Below are 27474 nucleotides of genomic sequence, written 5' to 3' on the forward strand. Positions count from 1 at the left end.
TCCCTGAGTTTCAAATGAAAGAGTTGACCAACCAAATCCTTACAAACCATAATCTCACCATATCTGCGACTTTTTTCTTAGGTTCACCTCTGAACACATCCCTGAGTTTCAAATGGAAGAGTTGACCAACCAAATCCTTACAAACCATAATCTCACCATATCTGCGACTTTTTTCTTAGGTTCACCTGTGCACACATCCCTGAGTTTCAAATGAAAGAGTTGACCAACCAAATCCTTACAAACCATAATCTCACCATATCTGCGACTTTTTTCTTAGGTCCACCTGTGAACACATCCCTGAGTTTTAAATGGAAGACTTGACCAACCAAATCCTTACAAACCATAATCTCACCATATCTGCGACTTTTTGCTTAGGTTCACCTGTGAACACATCCCTGAGTTTCAAATGGAAGAGTTGACCAACCAAATCCTTACAAACCATAATCCCACCATATTTGTGACTTTTTTCTTAGGTTCACCTGTGAACACATCCCTGAGTTTTAAATGGAAGAGTTGACCAACCAAATCCTTACAAACCATATTCTCACCATATCTGTGACTTTTTTCTTAGGTTCACCTGTGCACACATCCCTGAGTTTCAAATGAAAGAGTTGACCAACCAAATTCTTACAAACCATATTCTCACCATATCTGTGACTTTTTTCTTAGGTTCACCTGTGCACACATCCATGAGTTTCAAATGAAAGAGCTGACCAACCAAATCCTTACAAACCATATTCACACCATATCTGTGACTTTTTTCTTAGGTTCACCTGTGCACACATCCATGAGTTTCAAATGAAAGAGTTGACCAACCAAATTCTTACAAACCATATTCTCACCATATCTGTGACTTTTTTCTTAGGTTCACCTGTGCACACATCCATGAGTTTCAAATGAAAGAGCTGACCAACCAAATCCTTACAAACCATATTCACACCATATCTGTGACTTTTTTCTTAGGTTCACCTGTGCACACATCCATGAGTTTCAAATGAAAGAGTTGACCAACCAAATCCTTACAAATCATAATCTCACCATATCTGTGACTTTTTTCTTAGGTTCACCTGTGCACACATCCCTGAGTTTCAAATGGAAGAGTTGACCAACCAAATCCTTACAAACCATAATCTCACCATATCTGTGATGTTTTTCTTAGGTTCACCTGTGCACACATCCCTGAGTTTCAAATGGAAGAGTTGACCAACCAAATCCTTACAAACCATATTCTCACCATATCTGTCACTTTTTTCTTAGGTTCACCTGTGCACACATCCATGAGTTTTAAATGGAAGAGTTGACCAACCAAATCCTTACAAACCATAATCTCACCATATCTGTGACTTTTTTTCTTAGGTTCACCTGTGCACATATCCCTGAGTTTCAAATGGAAGAGTTGACCAACCAAATCCTTACAAATCATAATCTCACCATATCTGTGACTTTTTTCTTAGGTTCACCTGTGCACACATCCATGAGTTTCAAATGGAAGAGTTGACCAACCAAATCCTTACAAACCATATTCTCACCATATCTGTGACTTTTTTCTTAGGTTCACCTGTGCACACATCCATGAGTTTCAAATGAAAGAGCTGACCAACCAAATCCTTACAAACCATAATCTCACCATATTTGTGACTTTTTTCTTAGGTTCACCTGTGCACACATCCATGAGTTTCAAATGAAAGAGCTGACCAACCAAATCCTTACAAACCATATTCACACCATATCTGTGACTTTTTTCTTAGGTTCACCTGTGCACACATCCATGAGTTTCAAATGAAAGAGTTGACCAACCAAATCCTTACAAACCATAATCTCACCATATCTGTGACTTTTTTCTTAGGTTCACCTGTGCACACATCCATGAGTTTCAAATGGAAGAGTTGACCAACCAAATCCTTACAAACCATAATCTCACCATATCTGTGACGTTTTTCTTAGGTTCACCTGTGCACACATCCATGAGTTTCAAATGGAAGAGTTGACCAACCAAATCCTTACAAACCATAATCTCACCATATCTGTGACTTTTTTCTTAGGTTCACCTGTGCACACATCCATGAGTTTCAAATGAAAGAGTTGACCAACCAAATCCTTACAAACCATAATCTCACCATATCTGTGACTTTTTTCTTAGGTTCACCTGTGCACACATCCATGAGTTTCAAATGAAAGAGTTGACCAACCAAATCCTTACAAACCATAATCTCACCATATCTGTGACTTTTTTCTTAGGTTCACCTGTGCACACATCCCTGAGTTTCAAAGAAAGAGTTGACCAACCAAATCCTTACAAACCATAATCTCACCAAATCTGTGACTTTTTTCTTAGGTTCACCTGTGCACACATCCCTGAGTTTCAAATGAAAGACTTGACCAACCAAATCCTTACAAACCATATTCTCACCATATCTGTGACTTTTTTCTTAGGTTCACCTGTGTACCCATCCCTGAGTTTCAAATGGAAGAGTTGACCAACCAAATCCTTACAAACCATAATCTCACCATATCTGCGACTTTTTTCTTAGGTTCACCTGTGCACACATCCCTGAGTTTCAAATGAAAGAGTTGACCAACCAAATCCTTACAAACCATAATCTCACCATATCTGCGACTTTTTTCTTAGGTTCACCTCTGAACACATCCCTGAGTTTCAAATGGAAGAGTTGACCAACCAAATCCTTACAAACCATAATCTCACCATATCTGCGACTTTTTTCTTAGGTTCACCTGTGCACACATCCCTGAGTTTCAAATGAAAGAGTTGACCAACCAAATCCTTACAAACCATAATCTCACCATATCTGCGACTTTTTTCTTAGGTCCACCTGTGAACACATCCCTGAGTTTTAAATGGAAGACTTGACCAACCAAATCCTTACAAACCATAATCTCACCATATCTGCGACTTTTTTCTTAGGTTCACCTGTGAACACATCCCTGAGTTTCAAATGGAAGAGTTGACCAACCAAATCCTTACAAACCATAATCCCACCATATTTGTGACTTTTTTCTTAGGTTCACCTGTGAACACATCCCTGAGTTTCAAATGGAAGAGTTGACCAACCAAATCCTTACAAACCATATTCTCACCATATCTGTGACTTTTTTCTTAGGTTCACCTGTGCACACATCCCTGAGTTTCAAATGAAAGAGTTGACCAACCAAATTCTTACAAACCATATCTCACCATATCTGTGACTTTTTTCTTAGGTTCACCTGTGCACACATCCATGAGTTTCAAATGAAAGAGCTGACCAACCAAATCCTTACAAACCATATTCACACCATATCTGTGACTTTTTTCTTAGGTTCACCTGTGCACACATCCATGAGTTTCAAATGAAAGAGTTGACCAACCAAATTCTTACAAACCATATTCTCACCATATCTGTGACTTTTTTCTTAGGTTCACCTGTGCACACATCCATGAGTTTCAAATGAAAGAGCTGACCAACCAAATCCTTACAAACCATATTCACACCATATCTGTGACTTTTTTCTTAGGTTCACCTGTGCACACATCCATGAGTTTCAAATGAAAGAGTTGACCAACCAAATCCTTACAAATCATAATCTCACCATATCTGTGACTTTTTTCTTAGGTTCACCTGTGCACACATCCCTGAGTTTCAAATGGAAGAGTTGACCAACCAAATCCTTACAAACCATAATCTCACCATATCTGTGACGTTTTTCTTAGGTTCACCTGTGCACACATCCCTGAGTTTCAAATGGAAGAGTTGACCAACCAAATCCTTACAAACCATATTCTCACCATATCTGTCACTTTTTTCTTAGGTTCACCTGTGCACACATCCATGAGTTTTAAATGGAAGAGTTGACCAACCAAATCCTTACAAACCATAATCTCACCATATCTGTGACTTTTTTCTTAGGTTCACCTGTGCACACATCCCTGAGTTTCAAATGGAAGAGTTGACCAACCAAATCCTTACAAACCATAATCTCACCATATCTGTGACGTTTTTCTTAGGTTCACCTGTGCACACATCCCTGAGTTTCAAATGGAAGAGTTGACCAACCAAATCCTTACAAACCATATTCTCACCATATCTGTCACTTTTTTCTTAGGTTCACCTGTGCACACATCCATGAGTTTTAAATGGAAGAGTTGACCAACCAAATCCTTACAAACCATAATCTCACCATATCTGTGACTTTTTTCTTAGGTTCACCTGTGCACACATCCCTGAGTTTCAAATGGAAGAGTTGACCAACAAAATCCTTACAAACTTATCTCACCATATCTGCGACTTTTTTCTTAGGTTCACCTGTGCACACATCCCTGAGTTTCAAATGAAAGAGTTGACCCACCAAATCCTTACAAACCATAATCTCACCATATCTGCGACTTTTTTCTTAGGTTCACCTGTGCACACATCCCTGAGTTTCAAATGGAAGAGTTGACCAACCAAATCCTTACAAACCATAATCTCACCATATCTGTCACTTTTTTCTTAGGTTCACCTGTGCACACATCCCTGAGTTTTAAATGGAACAGTTGACCAACCAAATCTTTACAAACCATAATCTCACCATATCTGTGACTTTTTCCTGTGCACACATCCCTGAGTTTTAAATGGAAGAGTTGACCAACCAAATCCTTACAAACCATAATCTCACCATATCTGTCACTTTTTTCTTAGGTTCACCTGTGCACACATCCCTGAGTTTTAAATGGAACAGTTGACCAACCAAATCCTTACAAACCATATTCTCACCATATCTGTGACTTTTTTCTTAGGTTCACCTGTGCACACATCCCTGAGTTTCAAATGGAAGAATAATCCTTAGAAGTCATGGGCCAGGTTCATGAAGCTTACTTAGTGTCACGTTAGCCTTAGCTAAGTGCACTTTATACCTCTATAACATATGTTGCCATGGTAGTTAAGCGCTTATTTGGCTAAGTGAGCTTCATTAAACCTGCCCCGTAATCTTACTTTATCTGCAACCTTTTTCTTCGTCTCGCCCGTGTAAGCCTCCACAAGTTTCAGATGGTAAAGCTGTCGCACCAGAGAAAGGGCACAGGATTTTGATGCCATCTGTTTGTTAGACCCATGTTCACGACCTTTAATTGCTGTGGATGACAGTTATGGATTTATTACATTATTCTGTATTACTAACTCCACACTCAAGAGCTTTTCACTTCTACAATGGACATCAGTTTTATAAGGGGAGGGAACTGGAAAGCTCGGGGTTAACCTCTGACCTTGGGTAGAGAAGAACAACACTGCCTCCAGTGATGTACAGAATAATGTACATGTACCTACGCCTTCCATCAAAGTGGATGAAATACAAGAGTGGAAAACATAACAATGATACCAAAATTAGATGAAAGAGAACTCATCTGCAAATATGGTCTTTATTCTATTTATTTATTTTTTTCTTTCAGGAGAAAAGGGTATTTCAAAATATTTTTGTATGCAGGGTATTTGGGATCACATCTTTGTATATATCACATGTGACACATGTCTAATACATTTATTTTAATGTAAATTTATTGTTTATATACAAACACATGCATTTAATCTGATCAAATTATGATTATGTTTTCTTCACCTTTATCTATAATGATCATATTATTTGGTCACTGTTTACCATTTTTCTTGATTCTTTTGATTTAAGAAAGACGTTTTTATGCAAACTGGGATGACAACCTCCCTGTATATGTATTGCACAAATCTAATGCTTCCATTTATTTATTTGTCTGATGTTTTACATCGAATATTATTATTATTATATTAAATATTACTCAATAATAATCTACTCATACGACGATGGACTACATTATGGTGGAAGGAAACCAGGCATTATTACAGCAAAAGTAATATTTTATGACCCTTATTTGCCTATAAACGTAAATCTGTTTCTCTTTTTATTTTCGCTGGAAAGGGAAAAGGTGTAAAGGTTAGGGACAAATATAGTATTTAACTGTATGGACACATTTTTCGAATACAATCATATGGAACATGGGTGTTTCCGTTGGCTTTAAGAGAGCAGACACTTGCACATTTCAAAATGCACTCAACATGTTGGAAGACATCTCCAACACCACCAACATGTTTTGCATCAACAAATTTGAAAATAAAGGCCCAATGAGCATTTTTAAACTCTTATTCATCCATTCACATATTATTTTACTTTTTTGATTGTATACCGACCCATTCATTTACCCATCCATATCTCCAATCACGTCCTTATTTATTTCTACAGTCATTTACTCAATCAATTTCCTATTCATTTCTAGTCATTTACCCAATCACTTTCCTATTCAATTCCACAGTCATTTACTCAATCACTCCCTATTCATTTCTACAGTCATTTACTCAATTATTTCCCATTTCATTTCTAGTCATTTACTCAATCACTTTCCTATTCAATTCCACAATCATTTACTCAATCACTTTCCTATTCAATTCCACAATCATTTACTCAATCACTTTCCTAATCATTTCAACAGTCATTTACTCAATCACTTTCCTAATCATTTCCAAAGTCATTTACTCAATAATATCCCTATTCATTTCCAGTCATTTACTCAGTCACTTTCCTATTCATTTCTACAGTCATTTACTCAATCACGTCCCTATTCATTTCTACAGTCATTTACTCAATCACTTTCCTATTCATTTCTACAGTCATTTACTCAATCACTCCCTATTCATTTCCACAATCATTTACTCAATCACGTCCCTATTCATTTCCACAGTCATTTACTCAATCACGTCCCTATTCATTTCCAGTCATTTACTCAGTCACTTTCCTATTCATTTCTACAGTCATTTACTCAATCACGTCCCTATTCATTTCTACAGTCATTTACTCAATCACGTCCCTATTCATTTCCAGTCATTTACTCAGTCACTTTCCTATTCATTTCTACAGTCATTTACTCAATCACGTCCCTATTCATTTCTACAGTCATTTACTCAATCACGTCCCTATTCATTTCCACAGTCATTTACTCAATCACTCCCTATTCATTTCCACAATCATTTACTCAATCACGTCCCTATTCATTTCCACAGTCATTTACTCAATAACATCCCTATTCATTTCCACAGTCATTTACTCAATCACTTTCCTATTCAATTCCACAATCATTTACTCAATCACGTCCCTATTCATTTCTACAGTCATTTACTCAATCACTTCTCTATTCATTTCTACAGTCATTTACTCAATCACGTCCCTATTCATTTCTACAGTCATTTACTCAATCACTTTCCTATTCAATTCCACAGTCATTTACTCAGTCACTCCCCTAGTTATTTCCAAAGTCATTTACCCATAAATTTCACAACTCATTTCCAATCATTTTTCTCTCCACTGAACCATACATTGTTCCGGATATTTATCCACACACCCACTTGCCCATACATACCAATTTTGGACTCGCATGACTGAATGCCCTAAAGAGTTAAATCCCAAAAGTGTCATAAGTTTATTTGTGGTTGTAAAACTTGTACAGCTTTTGACTGCTTACTTTTCTGGAGTTTCCTGATGTGGACATCCATCTCTGCAATAAAACTCCTAAAAACACACAAACCAGAACATTCGCATTATATTTGACTTGCAGAATTAGCCTTTCTTTGATGTGAAAGGTTAAACTTTTAGGTCAAATTTCGCACATTTTTATCTTTTAAAATCAGTTGAATGTAGCTCTATTTTTGAAAGCTCAGTTACCCCAATTCTTCGACCTTTTCAAATGCCCCTGGAACCAATATTCTGAAACATTCTGAGAGAACTATGGGGTGTAGGGAAATAATTTACATGGTTGATGAAGCTTGCATCTTTAATGGCACAAGCCAATCAATTTTAATGTCATTTTCAGAATAATTGTATGCATAAATTCCACTCAAAACAAAAAAGGTTTTTAGTGGTTGAAAAGGTTGAAGATTTACTGTAGGTATAAATGTAGCTATGAGAAGGCCTACAATGTTACAATATATGAAAACTTAAATACATACACGCACATCAAATATCAGCTGCAACAGAAAAACTTCAATCCCATTATTTTAAATAGGAACACAGTTGTGGATACACACAACACCACCGGCTGACATTCTCCTGTCAGGAACACTGTCAGGGACAAAACTGCACGACAAGAGTCCCTACGTTTTTCCCTGTGAAAGTGAAAGCCTACAACATGAACAACTTGCCTGGTTCCGGAATTATCAGCAATGTCTTACCTGTCAGGATGGTTGCAAAGCGTCGTTACAAGCACCAGTTCAGCACCCAGGGGCAATGATAGGGTAGGGGAGACAACTGTGCCAGAGGCTGATAGGGGGAGCTGTGCTCAGCCACATTTGGAACTGACGGGATAGGATATTAAAGTAAGTCATCTTCACAACATTCAATTTCCTTTATTATTTTGATTTGATTTCTCATTGTCTCAGCATAGATTACCTTCCCCATTTTTTTACCTAGTAGGTTGCTATGGTAACCTACTACAAAAATTTTCCCAAACCAGTAGGGATTTCATTTATCTCTATAATCAGTGAATAATTTGAATTTGGATATCATAATGACAACAAAGCAATTCACTAAAACTGCTCAAAGAAGGAAAAAAAACACTCGCCAATTTCATTAACATCTCCCAACAAACAACTTCACCTCTCCTTCACCCACTAGCCCAATCCCATCTGATAAAATTAGCAAAATTCTTCCTAAAGACATAAATTCATAAAACATAATTTTTAAAAAGTTTAACAGTGAACAAGAATAAGGGGAAGATAACCCATGAGGAGACAAAGAACTCTTAGGGACATGAGTTGACATAATAGCACAGTGCACAGCACATGAAGTCTATGTAGAATTCTTAAACATATCTGAATCCTGTACATAACCTATCTTGGATCTTGTGTATGCCATCTTATACACAGATTTCTGCAACCTATGACGTCAGAGTTAGCAGTTACACATTATGCTAATGAGGTATGCAAGAGTAACCAATGGCAAACAGGTATGCCAGAGGTCAACTCTCTCAAAGAAAAGGTCAAATGGCTGATCAGTGCACTGTGCCATCATTTTTTTCAAATAACTGTAAGGAAAATATCTGTCACTTTTGTTGTGAAGATGATGTACTTTGTTTTTCCTTCCTTTTCCCTTTAACATCTTTTCAAATATGCAATTCTCCAATGAATATTCAAGGAATGTGTGCAAATCATTCCTGTCTTGATGACACTGCGCAGGTGAAGATTGGTGCCAATTCAATCCAAGCTTTACTCAGAAATGATCATATGGATCATGTGTGATTCTTCTTATCCATGGGGCATTAAACTACCACATGTATATTTTTTTAAAGCACAATTATCTAGCCCAAATTGATAGAAATATTAACCTAATGAAAATGTCCAAAAAATAATGCTTGGGGGTGTTTTTTTTGTTTTTTTTTTTTTACTTTTATACAAATCTGAAATATGATTGGGACAATCAGGAGGTACTTTCACAAAAAACAACTGAGTAATTTGTCTCTAAAACAGACTTTTCTCCAGATGTAGACGTCCACAGGTTATTATTGTTAAAAACAGTCAGACCAGGATACCAGAGCTCAGGATACCAGAGCCCAGGGTGCCAGAGCTCAAGATATCAGAGCTCAGAATACCAGAGCCCAGGATGCCAGAGCCCAGGATACCAGAGCTCAAGATACCAGAGCCCAAGATACCAGAGCCCAGGATACGAAAGAGTTCAAATTTTGTGACATTTCCCTGTGGCCAGCAATCTCCACCTGCTACAAAGGATTAGCCAATCGCAGTGACCTGTGGTCAGATGTTGACCACAACAGCACTGCTCACTCTCTCGCTGGTCATAAAGGTCACTGGTCAAGCAATCTGCCCCTAGATGCTGAACACTTCCGTCCAAACCTCTCATCTAAACAGACTAGTACCGAAAACTATAGTCAACAAATTAAATTTGAAAAGTGAACTGCAACACTTTCAATTTCAGCAAAATTTTTGTTGACAACCATAATCTATAGTTGTAATACTGAGGAAGTTTTTTTCGTGTAAATAATTTAGACAGTATTTTTAATTTAATTCAATGCAAACTGTCCAAAGTAACCTTTACACAAAAATGTCCATCACTAATCTGTTTTAGTTTTGAGAACATTATGATGTTATCACCGTAGTATGTAATATAACATGTGAAGTTGCTGAAACAAGGCCCATAAAGCCAAGTCAAAATCCAAAGAGAATGACATTTTCAGCAAATTATATGGTCCATATTTGTACGTCTTTGTCATATCGGGTCAAATATTCGATACAAACTGCATGAACACATACAAAATCCAAGAACAAACTAAGAGAATAGGGCCACACGGAATTACCTCAATTGAGGTAACCCTCCCGTTTGAAATGTTTTGAAGGGTAAACTGTGGTTAGTTGGGACCTCAGCATTATGGCTAATGACAAGTTTCAGAGTTAAAGGGGCATAAAGCAGTTGAAGGCCTAGCTTTAAGACAGATGTTAACTTTGTAATCTTAGAAGGGAAGCCCAGGAAATGATATGCATTTTTTAATCAATTCGGAGGTAATTTAAAAATCCTGGCCCCAAATAAATACAATACACAGCTTGGCCCAACTCTTTAAATTGAAAAACATGGACTTTATTCAAGATATCTCCACATCTTCGTCTTCCAAATATCACGTTTCTGTTGATACCATGTTTTTTTTCTTTACATTTTGTTGCCTAGTAAATATTTGTTCCTGTGTGAGATAACTTACATTCCTCATGCTTTTAGCGGCCGAGGGCCCACTTCTTGTAGTTTCATGCCTTAAAAACTAGCCTCGGGTTACATCAAAGTCGGTCGGGGAACAAGGGAGGTAATTCAAAGCACACCTATTATCACAATATAAATACTTTCACTGTCAGATCAAAATTAAAACAAGAAGTTCAGACCCTTGGAGTTTTTAGACTGAATCTCTACTGAAAATTCTCTACATTGTCTACTTAGAAGTCCAAAATTTCAAACTGATTAAATTCCTGAAAACAGAGAACAATTTCATGTATTATTACAGTTTAATTTATATAAGTACAACCACATACTCTACATGAATCTGTCAACTTTTATCTCAGACAGAAATGCACACCTGTCACCTTAAGAGCTCCTCAAATACAATGGGGGAATACCCACCATAGGTGAGTCAATGTTTAGAAAGCAAACGGTGAAACAACCAACCATTTGTTTTCATTCAAATCAAAGAGAAACTAATTTTGTATTATTGAGCTGATGTCTGACACCACACTATGGAGTTCACGTTTGTACCACCTGCATGTCGACCACAAGAAAGCAAAGGAAACCACACCTATATAACAACATGTACATATGGCACTGCCTCAGTGTACTGCCATGCTACAGCCACATGGTGTAGAACCAATCGGTTGTGTTTACCACCCATGTGCCTGTAACTTCCACACCCTCCCACACCTATATAACAACATGTACATATGGCACTGCCTCAGTGTACTGCCATACCACAACCACATGGTGTAAAACCAATCAGTTGTGTTTACCACCCATGTGCCTGTATCTTCCACACCCTTCCACACCTATATAACAACATGTACATATGGCACTGCCTCAGTGTACTGCCATGCTACAGCCACATGGTGTAAAACCAATCAGTTGTGTTTACCACCCATGTGCCTGTATCTTCCACACCCTTCCACACCTATATAACAACATGTACATATGGCACTGCCTCAGTGTAATGTTATGCTACAGCCACATGGTGTAAAACCAATCAGTTGTGTTTACCACCCATGTGCCTGTAGCTTCCACACCCTTCCACACCTATATAACAACATGTACATATGGCACTGCCTCAGTGTACTGCCATGCTACAGTGACATGGTGTAAAACCAATCAGTTGTGTTAACCACCCATGTGCCTGTAGCTTCCACAACCTCCCACACCTATATAACAACATGTACATATGGCACTGCCTCAGTGTAATGTCATGCTACAGCCACATGGTGTAAAATCAATTAGTTGTGTTTACCACCCATGTGCCTGTAGCTTCCACACCCTCCCACACCTATATAACAACATGTACATATGGCACTGCCTCAGTGTAATGTCATGCTGCAGCCACATGGTGTAAAACCAATCAGTTGTGTTTACCACCCATGTACCTGTAACTTCCACACCCTCCCACACCTATATAACAACATGTACATATGGCACTGCCTCAGTGTACTGCCATGCTACAGCCACATGGTGTAAAACCAATCAGTTGTGTTTACCACCCATGTGCCTGTAGCTTCCACACCTATATAACAACATGTACATATGGCACTGCCTCAGTGTCCTGCCATGCTACAGCCACATGGTGTAAAACCAATCAGTTGTGTTTACCACCAATGTGCCTGTAGCTTTCACACCCTCCCACACCTATATAACAACATGTACATATGGCACTGCCTCAGTGTACTGCCATGCTACAGCCACATGGTGTAAAGCCCAGACCAGGATTAAACATGAGTTTGTGCATCAAAAGCCAACAGACACTCCAAAATGGGTTATATTCTACACAGAAGAATTTACTGGCACTGACAGAAGAGAATTTTTCATGCTTTTCTTTTTGTCTGGTTGTTAATTTCCTTTAATCTTTTTTAAATAGCCAGAATTTTAAAAAAAGTTCGGCCTGGGTGAACCTGGCCCTCATCGTTTCTTATGCCTGAGCAATAAAGAAGGAAGTACCCATACATTGCTAATTTAACATGAAGACCCAAACGTGACTCAAGCAGGGATTGAATTCTCGGGTCTAACACAGCTTAAAAGACATATGCTCTAACCCCCTCGCCATTGCAATATGATGTACACTTCCAGAAAAACTGCTCTGGACTATACCTGTTGTGATCCGGCCCCACTCGGCTGTATCTGTAGTCCGTGTGGATCTTGTTCATCTGAAGAAACTGATGCAGGCGACTCTTGGCATTTTCTAGCGTCCAACCTCCATGGATGTTAGCACTGAAGTCTACGTCTTCTGCCTACAACAACAAATGACTGGACTTGTTTAACAGGTTCCTCACAACAACTTTTACTGGAACACTATGATGCTGACATAATCATAGTGCCTGGAGCGCCACTGGAACCGAATGCTGATATATTTATAGTGCATGGAACGCCACTGGAACCCAATGCTGATATACTCATAATGCCTGAAACGCCACTGGAACACAATGCTGATATATTCATAGTGCCTGGAACGTCACTGGAACCCAGTGCTAATATATTCATAGTGCCTGGAACGCCACTGGAACCCAATGCTGATATATTCATAGTGCCTGGAACACCACTGGAACCCAATGCTGATATATTCATAGTGCCTTTAACGCCACTGGAACACTATGCCGACATATCCGTATGGCCAGGAACACCAATGGAACCCAATGCTGATATATTCATAGTGCCTTTAACGCCACTGGAACACTATCCCGACATATCCGTATGGCCTGGAACACCACTGGAACCCAATGCTGATATATTCATAGTGCCTTTAACGCCACTGGAACACTATGCCGACATATCCGTATGGCCAGGAACACCAATGGAACACCCTGCTGAAGACACCAGACCCAGTGCCCCACTCTGTCACATATACTGACACTGGGCCGACCAATGCTTGGCCTAAATCCTCTCATGCTGAGCACCAGGTGAGGCAGGGCCAAGAGTGCTAATATCCATGTTAAGGTATGAGATGATTTAAGACCGAACCCTGGATCTACTGTTTAGGAGGCAGACAGTCTATCCACGATGCCACCGCAGCTTGTTCCAACTACTACCGCAGTAGCTGAAACACAGCGAATGACAGCTGGGGAGTCATAAAAATCCCCTTTGTGAGACTGCGAATGAAACCAGACCTGACAGGCAGCAAGAACAATGACAGCTGGGAGTCACAAAAATTCCCTTTGTGAGACTGCAAATGAAGCCGGGTCTGACAGGCAGTAAGTACATTGTCAGCTGGGGGGGGTGGGGGGGGGGGGGGGTGGGAGGGGGGTAACAAAAATTCCCTTTGTGAGACTGCGAATGAAACCAGATCTGACGGGTAGCAAAAGTAATGACAGCTGGGGAGTCACAAGAATTCCCTTTGTGAGACTGCGAATGAAACCAGATCTGACAGACAGCAAGAACAATGACAGCTGGGGGGTCACAAAAATTCTCTTTATGAGACTGGGAATGAAACCAGGTCTGACAGGTAGCAAAAGCAATGACAGCTGGGGAGTCACAAAAATTCTCTTTATGAGACTAGGAATGAAACCAGGTCTGACAGGTAGCAAAAGCAATGACAGCTTGGGAGTCACAAAAATTCTCTTTATGAGACTGCGAATGAAACCAGGTCTGACAGGTAGCAAAAGCAATGACAGCTGAGGAGTCACAAAAATTCCCTTTGTGAGACTGCGAATGAAACCAGATCTGACAGGCACCAAGAACAATGACAGCCGGGGAGTCACAAAAATTCCCTTTGTGAGACTGCGAATGAAACCAGATCTGACAGACAGCAAGAACAATGACAGCTGGGGAGTCACAAAAATTTCCTTTGTGAGACTGCAAATGAAACCACATCTGACAGCCAGCAAGTGCAATGACAGCTGGAGAGTCACAAAAATTCCCTTTGTGAGACTGTGAATGAAACCAGGTCTGACAGGCAGCAAGAGCAATGACAGCTGGGGAGTCACAAAAATTTCCTTTGTGAGACTGCAAATGAAACCATATCTGACAGTCAGCAAGAACAATGACATCTGGGGAGTCACAAAAATTCCCTTTGTGAGGCTGCAGGCAGTAAGAACAATGACAGCTGGAGAGTCATAAAAATTCCCTTTGTGAGACTGCGAATGAAACCAGACCTGACAGGCAGCAAGAACAATGACAGCTGGGGAGTCACAAAAATTTCCTTTGTGAGACTGCAAATGAAACCACATCTGACAGTCAGCAAGTGCAATGACAGCTAGGGAGTCACAAAAATTCCCTTTATGAGACTGGGAATAAAACCAGATCTGACAGGTAGCAAAAGCAATGACAGCTGAGGAGTCACAAAAATTCCCTTTGTGAGACTGCGAATGAAACCAGATCTGACAGACAGCAAGAACAATGACAGCTGGGGAATCATAAAAATCCCCTTTGTGAGACTGCGAATGAAACCAGATCTGACAGGCAACAAGAACAATGACAGCTGGGAGTCACACAAATTCCATTTGTGAGGCTGCGAATGAAACCACATCTGACAGTCAGCAAGAACAATGACAGCTGGCAGTCACAAAAATTCCATTTGTGAGGCTGCGAATGAAACCAGATCTGACAGGCAGCAAGAACAATGACAGCTGGCAGTCACAAAAATTCCCTTTGTGAGACTGCGAATGAAACCAGATCTGACCTGACAGATACATGTACATGTATACGTCACAGGTGAATTTGACTGGAGTTTTAAATCGTACTCAAGAATATTTCACTTATACCAAAGCTTCCAGCATTATGGCAGAAGGAAACCAACTGGAACAACCTGCCCATCTGCAACCTGCTGCCAGACCTTTCAGAGACTGAAAGGCAAGAACCAAAACCCAATAATTAAGTGACATAAGCCAGCTGCACGTATTAGCTAGATGTGAGGTCACACGCAAAAGAGTACATGCATGTATGGAAATGTAACTCCCAACATCTCTTCCACTTTACGCTTAACTTCCCGAGAATTACACTTATACCCTAGTTATATGTGAAATGTACCTGTCTATATGATTTTATTTATACTTATAAATACTCTATTTACACATGAAACCAGTCCTTCAGTATGACTCACGGAGCACTACATGCAGCTCAATACAGCTCCTTGGTGGCTTCACCTCTTCCAATTTTTGTTCCACTTTCTGCAGAGTTACACTTATACCCTATTTACACATGAAACAAGCCCTATAGTATGACTAATTGAACACTAGGCTCCCTACAGCTCCTGGGTAGCCTCACCTCTTCCACTTTGCGTTCATCCTTCAGTCTGTCCAGATACTCCTGGGGTGGACCTCTCTGGTATGGCACAGGCTGTTCTCGAGCAAACAGGGATGTCCCCTCTCCAACACCCACCCCACCAGAGGCCAATAGGTGAGGGGGTAGGGTGCCTGAGGTTAGAGCTCCACCCTTGGCATCTAGGGGCATGCCTTCCTCTCCAGCCATGCCAGAGGTGGCATCTGCTGGCAGCTGGAATCAGAGTCGAATGACATTATAACACTGGTGTTTTATGCCGTACTCAAGAATACTTCACTTATACGACCAAGACAGCCAGGATTATGGTGGTAAGAAACCGAGCAAAGCTCATAAAAGAATGAATGAAAAAGCCAAATCTGACACATAAAATTAGTACCTATATCTATTTCTGCAATAGGGACGATGCCATTTAAACACTGACTTCTAGTGGGAAAAAACAATGAGAGCTAAGACAGAGCTCATACTTGGATTAGGTTAATTACAGTATGTGGAGCATAGGCCAGTAAACAAACAGTGAACAAATAGTGAACAAGTAGTAAACTGAACAGGTAGTAAACAAACAGTGAACAAGTAGTAAACAAACAGTGAACAAGTAGTAAACTGAACAGGTAGTAAACAAACAATGAACAGGTAGTAAACAAACAGTGAACAAGTAGTAAACAAACAGTGAACAAGTAGTAAACTGAACAGGTAGTAAACAAACAGTGAACAAGTAGTAAACAAACAGTGAACAGGTAGTAAACAAACACTGAACAAGTAGTAAACAAACAGTGAACAATAAGTAAGCAAACTGTGAACAATTAGTAAACAGTGAACAAGCAGCAAACAAACGGTGAACAAGTAGTAAACTAAACAATTAGTAACAAACAGAGAACAATTAGTAAACAAACAGTGCTGTGCCATTAATTTTCCAGGACCAGTGGATAAAACCCCAACCAAGATATTAAAACATATGGTATAAAATCAGAATTTTAAATTGCTCATTTCCACTCATGCTGAAAGACGCCGAGAAAATACCAGTAGCTCGCCAGTAGCAAATCACTACTGATGACTGGCTATCTGTGTACTCTGGGTGGTCACTGCAACCCTGTGATTGGCTATCTGTGTACTATGGATGGCCACTGCAACCATGTGATTGGCTATCTCTGAACTATGAATGGCCACTGCAACTCTATGATTGGCTATCTGTGTACTCTTGGTGGCCACTGCAACCCTATGATTGGCTATGTGTGTACTATGGATGGCCACTGCCACCCTATGATTGGTCAAAAACTTTAACCAAACTGGACACTGCTACCGCCACCACCAGCATCCGATCCCCCTCTCTCAATAACTCTCATTATTTTGTAAGGTGAGCTGAAAAAGCCTAGTTTCTATATTTCTGTAAAGGTAGTGAAATACAACAACTATCAGTGTTTAATCCTGAGCTGACACTCTTGACAAAAGCCCACTTTTACAAAGCTTCCTTTTGTCTTATTTTGATCATAAATGGAATTATGCTGTGTCTAGGTTAGAAAACTCTCAGGCACTTTTGACAAGAAGTGATTTGACAAGAAAGGTGACAAAAAAATCATTCAGCCAAATCTAATGAAAGTGCAGAGGGGTTGAAATACAGCCACAGTTGGTGTTATAACCTTGGTCAGTATATTGCACAATGCCACTTACACAAATTTCTTAAATCTATTTTCTCAGTGGAATGTAAATTATGCTTTTTAGTTTTTAGGAAGTATGTAATACCCTAAAAATTTGGAGTAGGGAAAAAGGAATAAATAATACTTCACAAAATTAATGGCAATCTGGTATTTCACCCAATGTAAACTCTTAAAGTGGCCCATTTTGCTGGATTCTGATTCTTTTCATCCATTTTATTGGGCCACGTAAGTTTTTTTGTGAAGTTTGATGAACGTCTTATCAGAAAAACGTAAGAGTATCATTTTAGGGCCTTTGCATGTTTCTGAAAGTGCACTTTACACACCAAATTTTCGGTGAAACACAGTAGGTGTGCTTACACTGACAGCTGGAACATCGGCTGCCTTCATCAAGCCTTGGTCTGACGAGGAACTGTATGAAGTCTCGGGCGCAGTTTTGTCTGGGCATCCTTCTGGTGGTGGAGTTTCCAACACCGACATAGTTAAATCCTTCCACACGAACCTGTCAAGAAATATGAGAGGATAGGATGGATGACAGGTTTCACATCATTACATACGTCAACGAACCTGTCAAGAAAGCATGACAGGGTAGGAGGGGTGACAGGTTTCACATCATTACATACGTCAACGAACCTGTCAAGAAAGCATGAGAGGGTAGGAAGGGTGACAGGTTTCACATCATTACGTACGTCAACGAACCTGTCAAGAAAGCATGAGAGGGTAGGAGGGGTGACAGGTTTCACATCATTACGTATATCAACGAACCTGTCCAAGAAGCATGAGAGGGTAGGAGGGGTGACAGGTTTCACATCATTACGTACATCAACGAACCTGTCAAGAAAGCATGAGAGGGTAGGAGAGGTGACAGGTTTCACATCATTACATACATCAACAAACCTGTCAAGAAAGCATGACAGGGTTAGGAGGGGTGACAGGTTTCACATCATTACGTACATCAAGAAACCTGTCAAGAAAGCATGAGAGGGTAGGAGGGGTGACAGGTTTCACATCATTACGTACATCAACGAACCTGTCAAGAAAGCATGAGAGGGTAGGAGGGGTGACAGGTTTCACATCATTACGTATATCAACGAACCTGTCAAGAAAGCATGACAGGGTAGGAGGGGTGACAGGTTTCACATCATTACGTACATCAACGAACCTGTCAAGAAAGCATGAGAGGGTAGGAGAGGTGACAGGTTTCACATCATTACATACATCAACGAACCTGTCAAGAAAGCATGACAGGGTAGGAGGGGGTGACAGGTTTCACATCATTACGTACATCAACGAACCTGTCAAGAAAGCATGACAGGGTAGGAAGGGTGGACAGGTTTCACATCATTACGTACATCATCGAACCTGTCAAGAAAGCATAAGAGGGTAGGAGGGGTGACAGGTTTCACATCATTACGTCCATCAACGAACTTGTCAAGAAAGCATGACAGGGTAGGAGGGGTGACAGGTTTCACATCATTACCTACATCAACGAACCTGTCAAGAAAGCATGAGAGGGTAGGAGAGGTGACAGGTTTCACATCATTACATACATCAACGAACCTGTCAAGAAAGCATGACAGGGTAGGAGGGGTGACAGGTTTCACATCATTACGTACATCAACGAACCTGTCAAGAAAGCATGAGAGGGTAGGAAGGGTGACAGGTTTCACATCATTACGTACATCATCGAACCTGTCAAGAAAGCATAAGAGGGTAGGAGGGGTGACAGGTTTCACATCATTACGTCCATCAACGAACTTGTCAAGAAAGCATGACAGGGTAGGAGGGGTGACAGGTTTCACATCATTACGTACATCAACGAACCTGTCAAGAAAGCATGAGAGGGTAGGAGGGGTGACAGGTTTCATATCATTACGTATATCAACGAACCTGTCAAGAAAGCATGAGAGGGTAGGAGGGGTGACAGGTTTCACATCATTACATACATCAATCAACCTGTCAAGAAAACATGAGACGATAGGAGGGATGACTGGTTTCACATCATTACATACGTCAACGAACCTCTCAAGAAAGCATGACAGGGTAGGAGGGGTGACAGGTTTCACATCATTACCTACATCAACGAACCTGTCAAAAGCATGACAGGGTAGGAGGGGTGACAGGTTTCACATCATTACATACATCAACGAACCTGTCAAGAAAGCATGACAGGGTAGGAGGGGTGACAGGTTTCACATCATTACGTATATCAACGAACCTGTCAAGAAAGCATGACAGGAAAGCATGAGAGGGTAGGAGGGGTGACAGGTTTCACATCATTACGTATATCAACGAACCTGTCAAGAAAGCATGACAGGGTAGGAGGGGTGGACAGGTTTCACATCATTACGTACATCAAGAAACCTGTCAAGAAAGCATGAGAGGGTAGGAGGGGTGACAGGTTTCACATCATTATGTACATCAACGAACCTGTCAAGAAAGCATGACAGGGTAGGAGGGGTGACAGGTTTCACATCATTACATACATCAACGAACCTGTCAAGAAAGCATGAGAGGGTAGGAGGGGTGACAGGTTTCACATCATTACATACATCAACGAACCTGTCAAGAAAGCATGAGAGGGTAGGAGGAGTGACAGGTTTCACATCATTACCTACATCAACGAACCTGTCAAGAAAGCATGAGAGGGTAGGAGGGGTGACAGGTTTCACATCATTACATACATCAACGAACCTGTCAAGAAAGCATGACAGGGTAGGAGGGGTGACAGGTTTCACATCATTACGTATATCAACGAACCTGTCAAGAAAGCATGAGAGGATAGGAAGGGTGACAGGTTTCACATCATTACGTACATCATCGAACCTGTCAAGAAAGCATAAGAGGGTAGGAGGGGTGACAGGTTTCACATCATTACGTCCATCAACGAACTTGTCAAGAAAGCATGACAGGGTAGGAGGGGTGACAGGTTTCACACCATTACGTACATCAACGAACCTGTCAAGAAAGCATGAGAGGGTAGGAGGGGTGACAGGTTTCATATCATTACGTATATCAACGAACCTGTCAAGAAAGCATGAGAGGGTAGGAGGGGTGACAGGTTTCACATCATTACATACATCAATGAACCTGTCAAGAAAACATGAGACGATAGGAGGGATGACAGGTTTCACATCATTACATACGTCAACGAACCTCTCAAGAAAGCATGACAGGGTAGGAGGGGTGACAGGTTTCACATCATTACCTACATCAACGAACCTGTCAAAAGCATGACAGGGTAGGAGGGGTGACAGGTTTCACATCATTACATACATCAACGAACCTGTCAAGAAAGCATGACAGGGTAGGAGGGGTGACAGGTTTCACATCATTACGTATATCAACGAGCCTGTCAAGAAAGCATGACAGGAAAGCATGAGAGGGTAGGAGGGGTGACAGGTTTCACATCATTACGTATATCAACGAACCTGTCAAGAAAGCATGACAGGGTAGGAGGGGTGACAGGTTTCACATCATTACGTACATCAAGAAACCTGTCAAGAAAGCATGAGAGGGTAGGAGGGGTGACAGGTTTCACATCATTATGTACATCAACGAACCTGTCAAGAAAGCATGACAGGGTAGGAGGGGTGACAGGTTTCACATCATTACATACATCAACGAACCTGTCAAGAAAGCATGAGAGGGTAGGAGGGGTGACAGGTTTCACATCATTACATACATCAACGAACCTGTCAAGAAAGCATGAGAGGGTAGGAGGAGTGACAGGTTTCACATCATTACCTACATCAACGAACCTGTCAAGAAAGCATGAGAGGGTAGGAGGGGTGACAGGTTTCACATCATTACATACATCAACGAACCTGTCAAGAAAGCATGACAGGGTAGGAGGGGTGACAGGTTTCACATCATTACGTATATCAACGAACCTGTCAAGAAAGCATGACAGGGTAGGAGGGGTGACAGGTTTCACATCATTACGTACATCAACGAACCTGTCAAGAAAGCATGAGAGGGTAGGAGGGGTGACAGGTTTCACATCATTACATACATCAACGAACCTGTCAAGAAAGCATGACAGGGTAGGAGGGGTGACAGGTTTCACATCATTACGTACATCAACGAACCTGTCAAGAAAGCATGAGAGGGTAGGAGGGGTGACAGGTTTCACATCATTACATACATCAACGAACCTGTCAAGAAAGCATGAGAGGGTAGGAGGCGTGACAGGTTTCACATCATTACGTATATCAACGAACCTGTCAAGAAAGCATGAGGGGGTAGGAGGGGTGACAGGTTTCACATCATTACGTACATCAACGAACCTGTCAAGAAAGCATGAGAGGGTAGGAAGGGTGACAGGTTTCACATCATTACGTACATCAACGAACCTGTCAAGAAAGCATGAGAGGGTAGGAGGGGTGACAGGTTTCACATCATTACCTACATCAACGAACCTGTCAAGAAAGCATGAGAGGGTAGGAGGGGTGACAGGTTTCACATCATTACATACATCAACGAACCTGTCAAGAAAGCATGACAGGGTAGGAGGGGTGACAGGTTTCACATCATTACATACATCAACAAACCTGTCAAGAAAGCATGACAGGGTAGGAGGGGTGACAGGTTTCACATCATTACGTACATCAATGAACCTGTCAAGAAAGCATGACAGGGTAGGAGGGGTGACAGGTTTCACATCATTACATACATCAACGAACCTGTCAAGAAAGCATGAGAGGGTAGGAGGGGTGACAGGTTTCACATCATTACGTACATCACTGAACCTGTCAAGAAAGCATGAGGGGGTAGGAGGGGTGACAGGTTTCACATCATTACATACATCAATGAACCTGTCAAGAAAGCATGAGAGGGTAGGAAGGGTGACAGGTTTCACATTATTACGTACATCAACGAACCTGTCAAGAAAGCATGAGAGGGTAGGAGGGGTGACAGGTTTCACATCATTACGTACATCAACGAACCTGTCAAGAAAGCATGACAGGGTAGGAGGGGTGACAGGTTTCACATCATTACATACATCAAGGAACCTGTCAAGAAAGCATGAGAGGGTAGGAGGGGTGACAGGTTTCACATCATTACGTACATCAATGAACCTGTCAAGAAAGCATGAGGGGGTAGGAGGGGTGACAGGTTTCACATCATTACATACATCAATGAACCTGTCAAGAAAGCATGAGAGGGTAGGAAGGGTGACAGGTTTCACATTATTACGTACATCAATGAACCTGTCAAGAAAGCATGACAGGGTAGGAGGGGTGACAGGTTTCACATCATTACATACATCAACGAACCTGTCAAGAAAGCATGAGAGGGTAGGAGGGGTGACAGGTTTCACATCATTACATACATCAACGAACCTGTCAAGAAAGCATGAGAGGGTAGGAGGGGTGACAGGTTTCACACATCATTACATACATCAACAAACCTCTCAAGAAAGCATGACAGGGTAGGAGGGGTGACAGGTTTCACATCATTATGTACATCAACGAACCTGTCAAGAAAGCATGACAGGGTAGGAGGGGTGACAGGTTTCACATCATTACATACATCAACGAACCTGTCAAGAAAGCATGAGAGGGTAGGAGGGGTGACAGGTTTCACATCATTACGTACATCAACGAACCTGTCAAGAAAGCATGACAGGGTAGGAGGGGTGACAGGTTTCACATCATTACATACATCAACGAACCTGTCAAGAAAGCATGAGAGGGTAGGAGGCGTGACAGGTTTCACATCATTACATACATCAACAAACCTGTCAAGAAAGCATGAGAGTGTAGGAGGGGTGACAGGTTTCACATCATTATGTACATCAATGAACCTGTCAAGAAAGCATGAGGGGGTAGGAGGGGTGACAGGTTTCACATCATTACGTACATCAAGAAACCTGTCAAGAAAGCATGACAGGGTAGGAGGGGTGACAGGTTTCACATCATTACATACATCAACGAACCTGTCAAGAAAGCATGACAGGGTAGGAGGGGTGACAGGTTTCACATTATTACGTACATCAACGAACCTGTCAAGAAAGCATGAGAGGGTAGGAGAGGTGACAGGTTTCACATCATTACATACATCAACGAACCTGTCAAGAAAGCATGAGAGGGTAGGAGGGGTGACAGGTTTCACATCATCACGTACATCAACGAACCTGTCAAGAAAGCATGAGAGGGTAGGAGGGGGTGACAGGTTTCAGATCACTGCGTACATGTACATCAGATCAGGCTTGTTTCTTTTAATTATTTACCTGGCTGGTGTTTACAGTTACGGAGAATTTCTCACTTCTTTTTAAATAAGAAGGGGGTTTGAAAGAAAGATTTTCTTGCTGTGGATGATGTTAAGAAGAAAATACTGTAAATTCAATAAATATTTCCTGCTTTCCACCACAGAATAATTAGGTGCATGAAAAGTTTGGCTCACTGGCTCCTTTTACTTGCGAATGTACACATGACCTGCATGCAATATTTCATGCCTTGCTCCTCTAAAGCTTTTATGTCGTTTCTTTCATTCATATTTTCTTTAAAATCCGTCCCCTCCATCCCAGCCTAAAGCAACAATTGGCAAGGAAGAATTTCTTTTTTGGGGATGGCCCACTAGACACTGTCTTTGAAAATATTTGAATCCCTACTCAAAAGCTTTTGGGCGGGAATGCGGGGGGGAGGGCCTTCATGACTGAGTTGGTAAGCGCACTAGCGCAGCGTAATGACCCAGAAGACTCTAACCAATGAGGCCATTGTGAGTTCAAATCCAGCTCGTGGCTGGCTTCCTCTCCAGACGTACGTGGCAAGGTCTCCCAGCAACCTGCAGATGGTTGTGGATTTACCCTAAGCTGTGCTTGGTTTCCACCTACCATAATGCTGACAGCCGTTGTATAAGTGAAATATTCTTGAGTATGACGAAAAACACCAATCAAATAAATAAATCACATCAAAAGTTTTTACTGAGCTTTTCTCCACAAAATCCCAAGCATACATATTATTTTCATCACCTGTGTGATTTAAGTAAAAGAAATAAAGCCCTACTTTAATCTTCATGATAGGATTGAGTTATGTGACAGAAACATTTCTCTACAAGACAGCCCAAGTCATCAGAATTCCAAAACAAATGAGTCTGGGGTCTTCCAGCAAGCGCAGCCTCTTTCTCACCTCACACTTGAATCTGGGTCGGTGTTTTGGTCCTGAAGTCGCAAACTCGTACTCTGGGCAGACTTTCCGCTGGCTACACCAGGTGTTCAGGACCTGTTTTACCTCACCCATTGAATTGTTTCAGCAGCTTGATCTCTCTACAGGAGAAAACTGTCCCGTCAGGTGCCTGGAATGTATAGTACAAGCCTACTATCTCACAAATTTTATAGCCAGGGTAAACTCTGTGCCCTTGACTGAATCAATGAATGACGGATTGAACGAGTAAGGCTTAATATCACTTTGGCCATAAGCCGATTTGCATTTCAAGAATCTTGCAAGTTCACAGGTTTTTGGACACGACAAGGTGAGGGCTTTTGCAAACTAAAGTCGCTCAAAGACATGGTCTCAGGAGCCAACAGACCCAACTATGCAAGATGTGTACTCTAACCAGCAGCTACCATAAAATCGCACCTTTAAGCCATGTCAGTATGCAAGAACCCCCACCTTCTCTCATCCAAACCTGCGTGAACCTGTAAGACGTCCAAAATGCCGAGTCAGCTCATCCTAGAGATAACAACTCATCTGGTGCACACTCCTGCTACTTCCCTAGACAGGTGGAAGTTACTCCACCTGCAGATAAAAATCCTGCCCACATGGTTCTTGTCTACACCACAGCTTTTCAGCCCTCAATTCGCTCAATTCAACGATATTGGCAAAACCCTGCGATAAGTTTCAGCTGCTATTGTTAGTTGTTTCAAAAAAAAACTCAAAAAAAGGCTGTTTCTTTGTATTTTTATCTGTGCAGAGCTGGGCTCCACGTGTTGTTGCAGCTAAAATTTTACACTGACATTCCTCCAGTTCACAAGCCTGAAGAAGTCTCCACCACCTAGGATTTGCGCACCACATGCACATCGTGGAGAATAGCACTGGGGAGTCTCACTTTCATTTCATTGTGTTTTGAAGAAATGTGCCACATTGCTGAACATTTTGCAAAGTTTGGCTTGGATCTGGCGCAGGGCTCAATGGTTGTAAAAACTAGGTTACTGTGTTTATGTCTAGTTTTCTTCATCACTACTTGCGTCAATTCATTCATATTTCCCTGAACAAGTCTAGCCAAATACGAAGGAGATCCTTTTCAGATAGAGTCCATGTGACAAAAGCATGTGACAAACGCACATGCGCACTCAACCATTACCATGTTAATCTGTCACGTCTAAGAAACACACTCTGTCACAGCAACTAAAATGGTCTGGTTGTCTGAAAGACGAGCTATAGACCCAACATGATGTCTATTGGAAGTTCGAATCCAGAGTTTTTCAAACCAACTGAACAGGCAATACACTGAGGTTTATAAGGGCCACAAACAGGTAATCGCTGAACACTCATGGATGACAGTATCGGGTGACATGGACTAGGGGGCAGTTGTCAACACTAGGTCGACCCTGGTCCTGGTTGGTCAAAACTGTTTGGAGACTTAATACCAGATTTAACTTTAAACCAAGTCCTCAATTTTGTACTTAGCCCAAACATCATTGCATAACAGTACATTAAATATGAACTAAGCCTGCAGCTATCATACTTTGGACTTTGGTCAGCTGTATTAGTTGCTGAATTTGTCTAAAAAATCATAAAATTGACTTAAATGCAGTTTTAGCTAATACACTTTCGAACAACTGGGCCCAGTTAGTTAGTCAATGAATCTCTTCTCAGATGTTCGTTGTGAAAAGCCGGTTCTTCAGTGAATTGACCTCACTGTATCACGTGGTCGGAGACAGCAACCTCGACTTCAAAATCCCCCAAACGCCCAGATAGGGGCATGCAGACATGCTGTGTGAGTGTTGAAACACGCCTTTGTCTTTTGGGGCAGCGAAAACTGGCGCATCAATCAAGAAAACATGGTTAAACTGTAGAGATCTACGAGTGTAATGTGAACAAAAGCACGACCCAAAATCCTTTCATCAGTTTGTTAAAGCAATTAGCCATTACATGCAAAATAACAGAATCCATTTGCACTTACTTGTCTGCGATGACTTAGTGCGAAATATGACAACAACACACGCTAGCGAAGATACAAGCTCGGCCGCTGCAGCTAGGCGTTGGTCAGCACTCCTCGAGTTACTTCCCTTAGAAAAGCCAAAGCGCTCACAGTTAACGCACAATATAATGGGATTAAGCGTGCCACTAGTTCCGCATTGTGCTCATAACTGGCGCTCAGCTTTCAGTTAGAAAAAAAAATCATAATAAAAATCGACTTACCACCTTCATTTATGAATTAATTGTTTTCTTTACAGGTTTGAGACGTTTGTGGCGATAGGTATAAATGTCAAATCATGATCAAATTAACAAACCTATGACCAGTGCTCTTCAGGCTGATAGGCATATGGTTAGGGCGTCAGCCTCGAAGTCGGGTGATCCGTGATCAAACCCAGGCCGGGTCATACCAAAGACTTGGTAAAATGGTAAGTTTGTTGCTGCCTTGCCTGGCGCTCAGCACTAGGAGTGGTTGACCAGCGAGGGCCGGGTGGGGTGGCATGTCTGTTATCTTCAGCATGATGGGGTAGGCCTATACAACTTCAGTGGAGGCAAGACTTTGGTGGCGTGCGTGGTCTCACTCTGCCGTTTAGCTATGCATTCATATAACTTTGAGCATCTGGGTTCCTCGCAAGAATTTATTTATTTATTTATTTGATTGCGTTTTACGCCGTACTCAA

At 41.2% G+C, this 27474-nt stretch overlaps 1 protein-coding gene across 1 annotated transcript in view; it reads right to left on the reverse strand.

The window, feature by feature from the left end:
* LOC135481043 (ATP-dependent RNA helicase A-like) overlaps positions 1-26878 on the reverse strand; it is a 65631-nt gene extending 38753 nt beyond the window's left edge. Inside the window, 8 exon segments of the mRNA XM_064760974.1 lie at positions 4968-5104; positions 7514-7560; positions 12880-13019; positions 15988-16215; positions 18012-18050; positions 18052-18153; positions 24785-24950; positions 26781-26878. Coding sequence (XP_064617044.1) covers positions 4968-5104; positions 7514-7560; positions 12880-13019; positions 15988-16215; positions 18012-18050; positions 18052-18153; positions 24785-24895 — 804 coding nt within the window. The 5' untranslated portion in view covers positions 24896-24950; positions 26781-26878.
* Between the last annotated feature and the right edge of the window lie 596 nt (positions 26879-27474).

Source organism: Liolophura sinensis, chromosome 13 (genome assembly GCF_032854445.1).
Source record: "Liolophura sinensis isolate JHLJ2023 chromosome 13, CUHK_Ljap_v2, whole genome shotgun sequence".
In the NCBI taxonomy this organism is placed as follows: domain Eukaryota; kingdom Metazoa; phylum Mollusca; class Polyplacophora; order Chitonida; family Chitonidae; genus Liolophura; species Liolophura sinensis.